Source organism: Pteropus vampyrus, unplaced genomic scaffold (assembly GCF_000151845.1).
Source record: "Pteropus vampyrus isolate Shadow unplaced genomic scaffold, Pvam_2.0 Scaffold469, whole genome shotgun sequence".
In the NCBI taxonomy this organism is placed as follows: Eukaryota; Metazoa; Chordata; class Mammalia; order Chiroptera; family Pteropodidae; genus Pteropus; species Pteropus vampyrus.
This window is the reverse complement of record NW_011889250.1, coordinates 605,967-620,296: the sequence shown is the minus strand read 5'-3', so window position 1 is coordinate 620,296 and position 14,330 is coordinate 605,967. Positions and strand designations below refer to the sequence as shown.

The 14,330-nt window shown below is 37.3% G+C and overlaps 1 protein-coding gene across 1 annotated transcript in view; it reads left to right on the top strand.

Annotated features, from left to right (window-relative positions):
* Positions 1–14,330, top strand: part of ROR2 (receptor tyrosine kinase like orphan receptor 2) — a 213,192-nt gene that overhangs the window by 176,444 nt on the left and 22,418 nt on the right. Inside the window, exons 3-4 of the mRNA XM_023524482.1 lie at positions 253–540; positions 1,320–1,350. Coding sequence (XP_023380250.1) covers positions 253–540; positions 1,320–1,350 — 319 coding nt within the window. The remainder of the gene's footprint in view (positions 1–252; positions 541–1,319; positions 1,351–14,330) is intronic.

Here is a 14,330-nt window from a genome sequence, read left to right as displayed (position 1 = left end):
GTAAAACAAGACTGTGTAGTAGGTTGATGTAAACACTGTGACCAGAGGCTAAGCCACAGTAGTGGTTTCACATTCCTTAATTCAGTGTTCTTGGCAACATTCTAGAACACAATTACCGCCAGTAATGAGAGTGTACTGTATGTGTGTGAAAGAAATTGAAGCCTTCCCCAGGCAGCTCCTAGAAGGAGCCCAGGCAGCCCTTCCCTCCAGCCCTCACTGAAGTTTGCTCTTTTGTGACACTCTCCTTTGCAGGTTACTTTCTGAACTTTCTGGAGCCAGTGAACAATATCACCATAGTCCAAGGCCAGACCGCAATTCTGCACTGCAAGGTGGCCGGCAACCCGCCCCCAAGTGTGCGATGGCTGAAGAATGATGCCCCAGTCGTGCAGGAGCCCCGGCGTGTCATCATCCGGAAGACAGAGTATGGCTCTCGGCTACGAATCCAAGACCTGGACACAACGGACACTGGCTACTACCAGTGCGTGGCCACCAACGGGGTGAAGACCATTACCGCCACAGGTGTCCTGTTCGTGCGGCTTGGTAAGTGGCAGCAGTGTGGGCCTGCTAGTTTGCAGCTACGGAGCATCACAGCCACCATGTGCAAGATTAATTTGCAGTTTGAAACTGAGCATGCACACACCAGCAGAGAGGAAATCAATAAAGCCTTTCCCCAGGGCCTTTCCCCTTGTGCATGTTCTCGGCTTAACCTGCTCCCTATTCACTGGTAATAAAAGAAAAGGGACACAGATGGAGGGTCTAAACCTGGATGTAGAACATGATACTCGAAGCTGAGCTTCGAGACTTAGTGGGCAGGCCGTGTGTCACAAGGTCACCCTGTGGGGAGGCTGCCACTCACAGCCCTGGAGGTCTCCCCTCCCCCAAGAGGTCCAGCACCTACCACCCAACAGAAACCTGGCCCAGTGTGATGATGACAGTTCTGTTCACAGGTGGCGACAGAGTTAAATGGCTAGAAGTGTATCCCCTTTCATCTCAGTTGTGAGAAGGTCTCTGCAATGCCCCAGCCTGTCACACAAATGGCAGACCATTCTGTCACTGATTAGTAGAATAGATCTCGTGAATCGAGGTCAGATCGGGGAGAGGGATAACAAAAACTCCAAAAATACATCCAAACATTTCTGCATAAACAGAGTGCCCCTCCGTGCTTCACGGTTTTCCTATTCCTGAGCAGGGCAGAGCCTGGCGGAGGACAGCTCACCACAAATGAGCACCGTTGGCTACAGCTACCATTGGCTGGATTGGAAAAAGTTTGACTCCAAATCACAAAGTATTAATAACGTGTCCTTCTCTTTTCTTTTTAGGTCCAACACACAGCCCAAATCATAACTTTCAGTAAGTATCTGTTTTCCTCAAACCATTTTCTCATTCTCTGAGGGTTTCCGTTATGTAAGAATCCAGGTTTTAAATCCAGCAAGCACATGTCTTTGCCAAATTTGCTGGAAGTTCACACAAGGCTGGACTTCACACAAGGATGGCAATGTGCTTGATTTGGGCTGGAAAACAATTGTATTTTTCAGTTTAATGTTAGGGAAAATGTCATGAAAACAGAAATTGCTAGTTTCTTCTGTGATCATGACCTTCCAGAGTAGGAATATCAGCATGCATACCAGGTTGCCCAGGGCCACTGGGACCCGGTATCCAAACACATTTGGAACCAGAGAGGCAGTTTTTCCTGAAATCCCAGCACAATCCACAATTGTAGGTGTGGTCTCAAACCTTCTTCGGTGATGAAGATGAGGAGACAAAGGATCGGAGCCTGGCTCAAGGACTTTATTGAGCTGTGAACAGTTCCTGCTGTGAACTCAGGTCTCTTTCCTGATACAGCGCCTTTCACCACAGCCGTCCATTGTTGGAAGATTCCGCTTTGGACCTCTTATGTCAGCATGTGCCTGAGAATCACTCTTTAGAGCCTGTGTTTGAGGCTAGCAGTGGCAGTTGGAGTCCTCATTTCCTACCCAGACATATCGGAGAGCCATAGCTTCCTGCTGTGAACTTCCAAATGTTCTGAGCAGTGACACAGACACTGTGTGTTGCCTAGTTGAGCAGTGTTTGCACATCCATGTCTCCCGGTGCCTCATAAACACTGGGCCACTGAGACGTGGTGGGTGGGCTGGGGTCCTCTGAGCACATATCAGGCACTGCTTACACAAGGCCGATTTGTGAGAATCCTTAATAATTATTCAAGTGAGGAAGGAAGAAATTGCATCAAGGAAATGTCTGCAAGACTTTGGAAAACGGTATAAATCATTTCAAACACTGAATTATTATTTTCTTTTACATTTAGATCATAATTTATATAAATATATGGCAAACATTATACTTTATAATATGGAATCCGCAAATAATGAGGACTGACTATACTTCTCTTTTCAAGCTCTAAATCTAATCTAGTCTCATTAATTTATGATGTAAATTCATGCTCAGAAAAAGTCCATCCTCCTCCTGCCATACACTACAGAGACATCCCCAAACATAAACTAATCGAAGGCCTGAACAGAACAAAAATGACGAGGCTGAGAGTTGCTGAAAGCTCTGTCCCACTGCACCCAGGTCAGGAGCAGGAAGAAGCCATTCAGGGCTCGTATATAATATCATATATATAAATGTGATTATAATGTAATTTGTTAAATATGTAAGTAACAAATATATTTACATATTTAAATTTCACTTTTAAAAACAATATTTTTACACTTATTTTCTTCTCATTTTTAATTATGGATTAAATCAACACATTCTTGCAAATAATTTGGACAGTTCTGGTAAAGTGAAAGTTCACCCTGACCCGTCCCTCTGACCTTTGCCCCAGGATGGCCTCCATTGTCACATAGGTATGCCAAAACAGGGCCTCTCTCAGCATTTAGTACCTGTGTGTACCTAGAGAGATAGAGTATTTCACTTTTATCTACTTTTTTACATAAATGATATTATATTTGACGTTTAACTAACAGCGTGTCAGTATATTTCAAATTTCCCTGATAATCTTTCTTCCTGTCCACAGAGTGCATGACTTTTCCTGCAGTGGCAGGAATTTCCGTTGCTTCCACACCCACAGTGGTTTCCCTGTTTGTGTCCCGAGACTGGTGGACAGTTTCTCTAGGGGGGATTCTGAAGAGTAGGGCAAAAAGTGGCACAGGATGTACCCACCTGTTTATAAAGTGGACATGCACTTGGCATGCACAGGTCGCTCCCTCCCACCCATTAAGAGGACTCGTTTCTCCTTGCCTCTAACCTGATTTCTGAATCTTCACTTTTGCTGCTCGGAAGGAGGAAAACTGGTGTCGTCTGCTTTGTTCTCCCTCCCCATCACTGCTGAGGCCTGCTGGAGGATAGGTGTTTCCTGGCACTCATACTTCTTTGTCAACCATCTCTTCATGACCCTTGCCCATCACCCTTACATTGTTTCTTAATGATTTTTCATAAGTATTTGTCTTATTTCTTGATCACACAGAAATTTAAGTTTTTCTGTCATGTATCAATAATTATATAAGTTTTCATGGGTCTTATTAAAGAGTACCCTAACTTCTCTGAAAATTCATAATGGTATTTTGATTGGAATTATAATGAATTTTTAGATAAATTTGGGGAAAATTAATATCTAAATTGAATTGTCCTGTCAAGAACCTTCTTCATGCTTTAAGATATCCTTTTCTCCCTAACATTCATTGTGAAAAATTTAAACACATGGAAAAGTAGAAATAGTTTTATAGTAATATGCAATCCATATACCTACCAACTAGATCCTACCATTTACATTATACTGTGCTAGCTTTATTGCCTATCTTTCCATCCATCAATCCATCTTATTTTTTTTTTACTCATTTTACAAGTTGTATATATCTGTACACTTATCCTGAAATTTTTCAGCGTGGGAATCATTAACAAGATTGCTTTTTTTTGAGTTAAAACTTATGTACAATGAAATGTACAAATCTTAAGTATTTCATTAATAAAGTGCAAGAAATGCAAAAACCTCTGCAATCCAAACTGCTATTCAAGCATAGAACATCCTGTCACTGGCGAAAGAAAGTTCTATCATGTAACTTCCTAGTCAACTCCCCTCCTTCTCCAGGCAACCACTGTTCTGATTTTTTCCTACTGTGGACCTGTTTTACGTGTTTCAGAGCTTCATAGAAATGTAATCCTGCAGCACGTAGCCAATTAAGCCCAGCTTCCTTCACTTAGCATTGTATTAAAGATAGATCCATGTTGTACATGTATCAGTAGGCTGCTACTTTTTGTTGTTGAATGGTGTTCCATGCTATGACAGTGCCAGTCAGTTTATCCATTTTCCTTTTGATGGACACGTGAGCAGATTGCATCTTTTGACTATTACAAATAAGCTGTGATGGATATTCTCACACAAGTTTTTTGTGGGCAAGTTTATTTTCATTTCTGTTAGGTAAATACCTAGGAGTAGAATTTCCGGCTTATAGGGTATATGTGTGCTGAGTTTTGTAAGAAATACCAGACCTTTTCCTGAGGTGGCTGTACTTTGCGCTCACACCAGAGGTAGGAGAGTTCTGGTCCCTGCATGTATTCACCAGCATATGGTCTGGTCAGTCATTTTAAGTTGAGCTATTCTGGTGGGTATTATTAATGGAATATTTAACACTTGTGCATTTCATTGTATGCAAATTTTAACTCAAATGATCTTCACGTCATTTTCACATCTTAAAAAAGTAATTTTTATTAGTCATTCAAAATTTTCAAGCAAATGCAACTTAAAGCTATAAAGTTTCCTCTGAACGCCATTTTGGCTCCATTTTTCCCGCTCCTGCCCTCAAACACATGGGTTTTTGTTTTTTGTTATTTTCTGATTTTTGTTGCATTTATTATCAGTGAATGTGGGATGTATTTACTTTTGGTAATTTGTTAAGATTTTCTTTGTGACCAATTAGATATGGTTAATTTTTGTGACTATTTCCTGTTATTTCAAAAAATATGTGAGCTCTGATGGTGGCCACACATATCTCGATTTATATATTAGATCACATGTTAAGTATGTTATAAAAAAAAAGTCTATATATTTTTTTGTCCACATGGGTTACAGATATCTGAAAATTTGTGAAAGTCATCTATACTCATTCTGGGTTTACAATTTCTATAAATTTTTTATTTATTAAATTCGTGTGTATGTTCTTAAATACCTATAGGTTTGAGGCAATATAGCTTATGTTTAGTTTTGTTTTAAGTCTCTTTTAATGCTTTTTACCTTGAGTTCAGTTGCCAAATAATATTGTTGCACCTACTTTCTTTTTGTTTGCTATTCCTGTCCCACTTTTTTTTCAACCTTTTTATGTTCCATTTTATGTAGGTCTCTTGTAAATAGCATATAAGTACCTTTTTTTTTTTTTTGGAGATTGGTGAGGACGGTTTTTCAGTCTGAAAGTTCATGTTAATACATGTAGGTTTTGTTCATTTTAACGATTATACAGCATTCCATTCAATGAGTCAGTTCCACTTTAATCATGCATGTTCCTGCTGAATGAAGGTTGGTTGTTTTCACTGATAGAACTGTCTTATGAGAAAGTCTGTCCATACCTCCTTGTCCCTGTGGGTGAGAGTCCTCTGATGATAGAGACTTGAGAGTGGAATTGTGGGCGTGCACTTCCCACCTTTACCAGGTACGGCCAGATTGCCTTTCCAAGTGGTTGAAGAGTTCACAGTCCCACCAGCGATGCACACATTCTCATTTCCCCACATTTTCCAGCATGTGGTATTATCAGAACTTCAGATTCTGCCAATGTCCTAGAAGTCCAGTAGTAATTTGTAGTAATTTTACATTGGACTTAACCAGTAAATAGTGAAGTTGAACATATTTTTGTTAGTTTAATTGCCATTGAATTGCCCATTTATATAGTTTATCCTCTTTGTATGGATTCCATACTTGTAAATTGTTACTCACTAAAATTTCTTTGTAACCCCAAAATTAATATTCACTCATGGACAGGTGCAGAGGAGTGAAAAATTTTGAGTCGCCCAAGGTACATGTTCCCAGCTGAGGTCAGGTCTGCCTTCTTGTTTTAGTTCTCCTACTGTAAACAGGTGTCCTTTCTGAGGTCTATTTATATTTTGTGCTTTTCATTGGTGATTTTGCTGTTTAAAATGGCCCCAAGCATTGTGCTGAAGTGCTGTCTAGTGTTCCTAGGTGAGGAAGGCCATGATGTGCCTTATGGAAGAAATACCTGCTAGATAAGCCTCTTCGTTCAAGCATGAGTTACAGTACTGCTGGCAGTGAGCTCAATGTTAATAAAATAGAAACAAACACATAAAACAAAGTTATGTATTGATCGGTTGATGAAAATGTTATGACCACAATTGCAATAAACTCTCTGTTTTTCCACTGAGAACAATGACTCAGTATTTACTAATTCTGTGTTTGCAGTGACTTTACAGAAAATAACTACCACAAATAACTAGAATAGACTGTATTTTGTCTGTTTTTCTTTAAAGTATTTGTCTTTTCCTTATTGAGTTGCAAGAGTTTTAAAATATATCCTAGATATAATTTTACATCATTTTTACTCTTTCTGAAATTGATTTTTCTGCTGGCATAAGCTAGGGTTTTACCATAAGAATTTTTCTATATCAATGCCATGTCACTATCTAATGAATAACCTCATCTGTAATAAATAAATTTACTAGCACCTTTGTCATGTGAAATTTCTGTATGTGCAGATCTGCTTCTATGCTCTCTATTTTCATCCAGTAGCTTCTGTACCACAATATTCTAACAGTATATTGCTTTATAATATATCTTACTATATAGAGAGAAATAGTCTCACTTATTGCTATGGACTAAGTTGTCCCCCTGCCCCCAGAAAAAATTCATATTTTGAAGTTTTAAACACCTCCCACATGCGACTGTATTAGAGATAGGACCTTTAAAGAGGAAGACATGAGATCTCTCTCTTTCTTTCTCTCTATTTCTCTCTTTCTCTCTATCTCTCTATCTCTTTATCTCTCTATCTCTCTCTGCCACATGAGGACACAGCAAGGAGAAGGTGGCCATCTCAGAGCTAGGAACTGAACTGTGAGAAATCAATGTCTGTCATTTAAATTGCCCAGTCTCTGGTATTTGTTATGGCAGCCTGAACTAACGAATATCTTTACCCTTACTATACCATTTTTCTAAATAATCTTGATGATTGTCTTTCAGTCTTCCATATGAATCAGTTTGTATTTTTATCGGAATTGCATAGAAATTTGATTTTTACAGTTAACTTTTTCATATACACAGGTTATTGTGTAGTTTTTCTCCTTTCAACATATTACTATTATGTTACATATTAAAGTTCCTTGTTAAGTAATTTTACAGTTCTAGACTGAAATATCAGTCAGAGTGAGTTATTCTTTTAATAACTGAGTCAATCTGCCAACTTTGTGCTAGCAAGTGACTTTCTTTTGATCAATACCTTGTAGACTGAGGCACCAACCCACTGGCTTGGTGGTCATTTTTCTGCGGCCATGACTTTTCTGCCCATTGACTATGATTGTGTTTCAGAAGACTAACCTCTACCACCTTTATGGTATCTCTTAAAGTTACCCAAATCAAAGATGGGCAGAGGGAAAATCAGTGGGCTTAGAATCATCCACAAGCTCTCTGTTTTTGTCACTGGAATATCACCACCTTATCCTATGCTGCAACTTCTCTCTAAGTCATTTCCTGAGAAAATGCACAGTAGTTAAAGCTGTTTCATTTTTGGTCAAATGGTGTTTCCTGTACCTGCAAGTGGAGAGTTGTACAGTGAATAATCACATAGCCTTGATTGGTCCCTATGTACAGCACGTCAGTGTTGGAACACACTGCTATTGGTTCTGAGATGTGAACACGAGTGGTCACATTTGGCTTACCAAATCTGAGCTCATTGCTCTCTTTCCCGTGCTGCTGCCCTCACATGTCCACACATGTGAATGTGTGGACATCATTTTATATGTGTTGAAGGAAGTGAGGGATGGAAATCTGTGGACCACTAAAACATTGTTTTTACTTCCACCCATTTGCAGGGGGTGGTGAGGAGGGTGTGTATATGGTGAACAAAAACTTTAAGAACAGGTTGTTTTCCCACAGACGTAGGCTCAAAGACAGGGTTATATTATAGCTTACTCAGGTAGCATTTTGGTAATGCAAGGGGATTAGTGTGAGGCTATGTGTCTCACATTTCATTTATGGGTTTTATTTTTATCTGCTCTTATAAGAAGTGGTTGATTTTCACGATTATAGACCCCTGCGTAAACCAGCAGGATAGCCTCATGGCAAGGAGGTGGGGCTGTGGGGTAGGGAGGGGTGAGCTCAAGCTTGAGCATCAGACTTCCACGTTTCCTATGTTTTTGTCCAATTTCATGGCCCACAAGTGAGTGCATGCAGAATGTGCTTCAGCAAATGTCTGCTTAAAGGAACCTATATTGTGCTTTTGGAACATTAAAAGTTATGTTAATTATTGGCCTCTGGGAAATCACCTTCCTTGGGGCTGAGTTCTGAGCCCTCTTATTTTCTTACAAACTGTAGGTAGTTCCAAGGCTTCAGCCGTTCTCCACCCTTATGTATATAACCCCAGAATCTCCATTTCTGGATCTGATTTATCTCCCTATCTCCGGACCTCCAAATTCAGCTTCATAATGGGTGTCTCCAGGTGGATGACTTAAAGGCAACTTTGCATGTCTAAACAGAACTCAGCCATTTTTACCTCACACTCCTTTGCTGTTTTGGGGAATTTGTCATAAATCTAGTTCAAACTTTATTCTAATTACAGGAAAATAATACTGTAAAAAAAACTGAACCTGCCAACTGAAAAGCCAGTAATTAAAAATGACTCTGGAGAAACCAAGCTGTCTTACTGTTGTAAGTAAACTAACTCAGGCAAATAGCTGACATTTAGCATTTGACATTAAAGCCATTAAACCACCAACCTAATCAAATTGAGTTAGAAGTACTTCTTATTATGATAGGTTTTATTTTCTGAAAAATGTAACAACTCTCTTTAAATACCATAGTACAGAACTTGAATAAAAGATAGAAACTTAATTCATTTTAAGATTCTGTGATAAGTGACTAAACAATCATCAGTAATTAGAGAGTACACGCACTCTCTCCTTAATTCAGACCATGTAGTGACACAAATGAAAATGCTTACACTTTAGCAGTAATGATAATAATAGCACTTGCCATGTAGTAACACATTTAACACCGCCAGTCTTTTTGCGTTCCCTTGAGCCCATGTATTACCTATTATGTCCTATTATGCATGGATGAGAGCTTTTTACACACTGACCTCCTTAGTCCCCAAGAAAATACCAACCTTCCAAGGTTTACCTGGGAGGAACCAGCTTCTAAGCACGGTGGAAGAGGATAACATTTGCTTTCCAGTGGACTGATTACATTGGAGTCGCTATCTCTCTGCCTCTGGATGTCTCGTGTGGTCCTGGTCTTAGAGATGGCTGTGGCAAAAACCCACAGGGGTCTATAATCGTGTTTCTAAAAGTTTGCTGACTGGATTTTTATCACATGAACATTAGTGTTGGGTGTGTTCAGTTGGACCAAGTGGACATTTTTGCCATATTTAATATGACTGATATAATTGGATGCTAGGAGTATTTCATCTTGAAAGTAGAGAGACAAAGTGTAGTGTCTGATTTTCAAGGAAATCATTCATTCATTTAACAAATTTATATTGAGAGCCAACTATGTGCTATACCCTATTCAAAGTGTTGGGGATACAACAATGGTTGAAAGAGACAAAAACTAAAAATTCTTGCCTCGTGCTGTTTATATGCTCTTAGGAGACTCTTATTTTGGGCTTCTTTCACAAAATTTGATATCTGAAAGATTCTTCCTATGGTTTATTCCTTTTTATTGATGGCATATATTCTACTGTATGAAGATATTACAATGTGTTTACTTATTCACCTGTCAGTGGACATTTGAGTTTCTGGTTTGGGGCAGTTATAAGTAAAACTGTTATGAATATTTGTGTTCAAGTATTTTTGTAAACATGTTTTCATTCCTCTAGAATAAATTCTAGGTGTGGGATTGTTGGAACAGATGGTAAATGTATGTATCAAAACTGTATAATAAATTGCAAACCTCTTCCCCAAAGTGGTCTCTCCATTTTACACTGCCACCAGCATTCTGTGAGAATTTGGTTGCTCCTCATCCTCACCAACATTCGATGTTGCCAGACATTTAGTTTTAGCCACTCTAGTGTCTGTGTTGTGATGATTAATGGTGGTTTAATTTATATTTTATCAGTCACTAAACATGGGACTATCTTTTCAGGCTACACTTTTGTGGATTATCTGTTAGACATTTTGTCCAATTTTATTATGTTGTTTGTCTTCCTATTGAGTTACATGAGATCTTTATGTATTCTCTTATAATTCCTTTATAGAAAATGTTTTCTCCCAGCCTGTAGTTTCCCTTTTTTATTTTCTTAATGCTATCTTTCGATGAGCAGGAAAATTTAATTTTGATAAGTCTAATTTATCATTTTTTTCTTTTATGCATCATGTCTTAAGAAATCTTTGCCTTTGTCTACCTCAGTATTGTAAAGATATTCTCCCATGTTTCCTCCTACAAGTATTATAATTTTTTGCTTTTATATTTAGGTCTGTGACCAATCTCAAAAGCAGTTTTTGTGCACAGTGTGAGTTGTGGGTTTAAGTTCATTTTATTCCACACAAATTTCCAGTTCCAGCACCATTTTTGAGAAAACAGTCCTATCCTCCTTGAATGCTTTAGTGCCTTTATTGAAAATCAGTTGACCATATGTAAGAGTCTATTTCGGGATTTTCTACGAGATTCTATTGATCTATCCTTACACCCAAATACCACATTGTATGGATAATTGTAACATTATATAGTAAGTCTTGCAATCAGGTGATGTAAAGCCTCCATCATTCTTGTTCTCTTTTTATTGTTTTTGCATTTGAATGTAAATTATAGAACCAGTTTGTCAGTTTCTACAAAAGTGCCTACTGGGATGTTTTTTAACTTTTGATTTTGAAATAACTTCAAACCTGTGGAAAAGTTACAAAAATAGTAATAGGTAGTCCCATATGCTCTTTACCCAGGTTTACCAGTTTTTATCATTTTGCCATATTCGCTTTATCATTTCTACTACGCATATTTCCAATTATTATTTTTTCTGAACCATTTTGAGAGTATGTTGCATTCATTACACTTCTTTGCTCCTTGGTACTTCAGTCTGTATTCATTAAGATCAATGATGTTTCCTTACAGAACAGCAGCTTGAAATTCAGAATATATGTCTTCGAATTGCCATTCCTACTCCAATTTCTCTAACTGTCCCAGTCATGCTGTTTAGATCCCTCTCTGCTTGATACAAGATCCTCACCATGTTGCTTTAGTCTCCTTTAATCTGGAACAGTTTCTCAACCTTTCTTGACATTGAAATTTTTGATGATTGCAGGGTGGTTATTGTATAGAATATCTCTAAATTTATGTTTGATTGTTGTTTTCTCATGATTAAATTCTGGTTATGTGTTTTTGTCTGAAATAGTACATAAGTGATGTTTCCTTTTCAGGATATCACATCCGCAGAACCATGATGTCAGTTTGCCTCTTATTGGTGATGTTAATTTTGCTCACTTGGTTAAGATTCATTTTCTCCTTATATAGTTATTTTTCATTTTGTAATTAAAAGTAATTTGTGAGGAAATGCTGCTAGGATTTCGATAGGGTAGTATTGTACTTTGGAAGAATTGACTTCTTAAAACTATTGAGTATTCCAATCTATGAACATAGTATATATTTCTATTTATTTAGGTTTTCTTTCCATTCATTCTGCAGTGTTTTGAAGTTTTAGGTGTGGAGGTCTTGTACATACTTTATTAATTTTATTCCTACCTATTTTAACCATTTTAAATTATATAATTCAGTGGCATTGTGTACAGTCATATTGCTAAGCAAGTGTGACCACATCCATCTCGAGTTTTTTCAGCTTCCCAAACTGAAACTCTGTCCCCATCAAACACTAATTCCTCATTCTCTTCCCCCCGCCCCCCGGCCTTTGGCACCCACCATTCTACTTTCTGTCTCTGTGAATTTGACTACTCTTTTATGTGTTTTTAACATTATTATAAATGATATTTTTAAAAAGTGATTTGCTAACTGTTGCTAACATATAGAAATATAGTTGGTTATACTGCCCTTATCCTGAGGCCTTACTAAATCCATATTAGTCTTACTAGTGTTAAAAAATATATTCCTTAGGATTTTCTGTGTAAATTAAGATATCATCTGTGAATACAAATAGTTTTATTTCTTTCCAATCTGTAAGCCATTTATCTATTTGTCTCCTTCCTTCCTCTGTCTCTCTCCCTCCCTCCTTCTCTCGATCGATAGATAGATAGATAGATAGATAGATAGATAGATAGATAGATAGATAGATAGATAATCTTTTTTTCTTTCTATTATCTATATAATTATCATAATGATTAGGACCTCTACTGCAATTTGTGTGGAAGTGCTAAGAACCTACATCTTTGTCTTGTTTTTATTTCTATAGGGAAAATGCACCTTATTTCGCCATTAAATAAGATGTTTATTGTAGGCTTCTCATAGATACTTTTAAAAATTAGATCGAGGAAGTTATTTTCTTTGTTGAGAGTTTTGCTAATGAGTGCTGACTTCTGTCAGCTGCTTTTTCTGTATCAACTGATATAATAACATCGTTTTTCTCTGTCTCTGTGTTTTCCATGATTGTTTTTTTAAATGTTGAAGTAATTTTGTATTCTTGGGTTAACCCAGTTGGTCCATTAACCATTTCTATAATATATTTTTATTTTGCTGAGTACAGTTTGCTATTGTTTTGTGAACTATGTTGCCCCTTTGATCTGTAATGTCTTGAGACATCCTTGTCAGGTATTTTATGCTTGCCTCCTAAAATGAATTAGAAAGTATCCCTTCTTTATTTTCTGAAAGATTTTGTGTAAAATTACTAATGTTTATTCCTTAAATGTTTGACAGAATTCACCAGTTTCTGTTATTTGAAGCTGGAGTTTTAATCATGGGACTTTTTTACTACAACTTCAAATAAGAGATTTAGGGCTATTTGTATTTGCACTATGTGTTTTTCAAAGAATTTATCATTTTTATTTCTAAGTTGGATCTATATTCATACATTCATAATTTTTCTTGTTATCTTTTAACATTTGTTAGTGTTTGGTGATGTCCCCTTGTGCATTTCTGATGTCGATGATATGTGTTTTCTCTTAATCACTTTTTTTATGTGTTAGCAAATTTGTTAACTATTTGAATAATTAACTGTTGGCTTTACCAATTTTTTATTATTTTCTATTTTATTGATTTCTGCTTTCATCACTAGTATTTTCTGCTAATTCAGGTTTAATTTCACATTCTATTTCTAAATTCTTAAGGTATAAAAAACCTTATCTCATTTAAGCATTTAGAGCTATAAATTTATCTTTTATTACTGTTTTAGCTGCATGCCATCCTGTTTCCATTGTTTACTGTATACTTTTCACATTCCATTTTTTTCTCTCTCCGTTTATGTTTTTATTTATTTCAATTTTTTTATGGTGACACTGGTTAATGAAATCTTCTAAGTTTCTACTGTATATTTTAACAATAAGGCATATATATATTACATTGTGTGTTCACATCCCATAGTTAGATTTCTTTCTGTCACCACATATTTCACCCCTTTTAACACTTCTACCTCCCCCTCCCCTCCCCTTACCTCCCTACTGTCTGGTAACCACTAGTCTATTGTCCATGTCCATGAGTCTCTGTTTGTTTGTCCTGTTCATATGTTGCTTTTAGGTTTATATCCCACATATAAGTGACATCATATGATTTTCAACTTTCTCCATCTGGCTTATTTCACTTAGCATGATTATCTCGAGCTCCATCCATGTCGCAAATGGCAGTATTTCATCTCTTATGGCTGAGCAATATTCCATTATATATATGTACCACAGCTTCTTTATCCAAACAGCTATCGTAGGACATTTTGGTTGCTTCCATGTCCTGGCCACTGTGAATAATGCTGCTATGAACATCGGTGTGCAAATATCTTTTTGGATATGAGTTTTCAAGCCTTTGGGATAAATACCCAGTCGAGGGATTGCTGGATCATATGGTAGATCAATTCTTGGTTTTTTGAGGAACCTCCATAATGTTTTCCTTAGTGGCTGTACCAATTTGCAGCCCCACCAACAGTGTATGAGAGTTCCTTTTTCTCTGCGTCCTCTCCAACATTTGTTATTACTTATCCTGTTGATTATAGCTATTCTAACAAATATGAGATGGTATCTCATTGTGGTTTTGA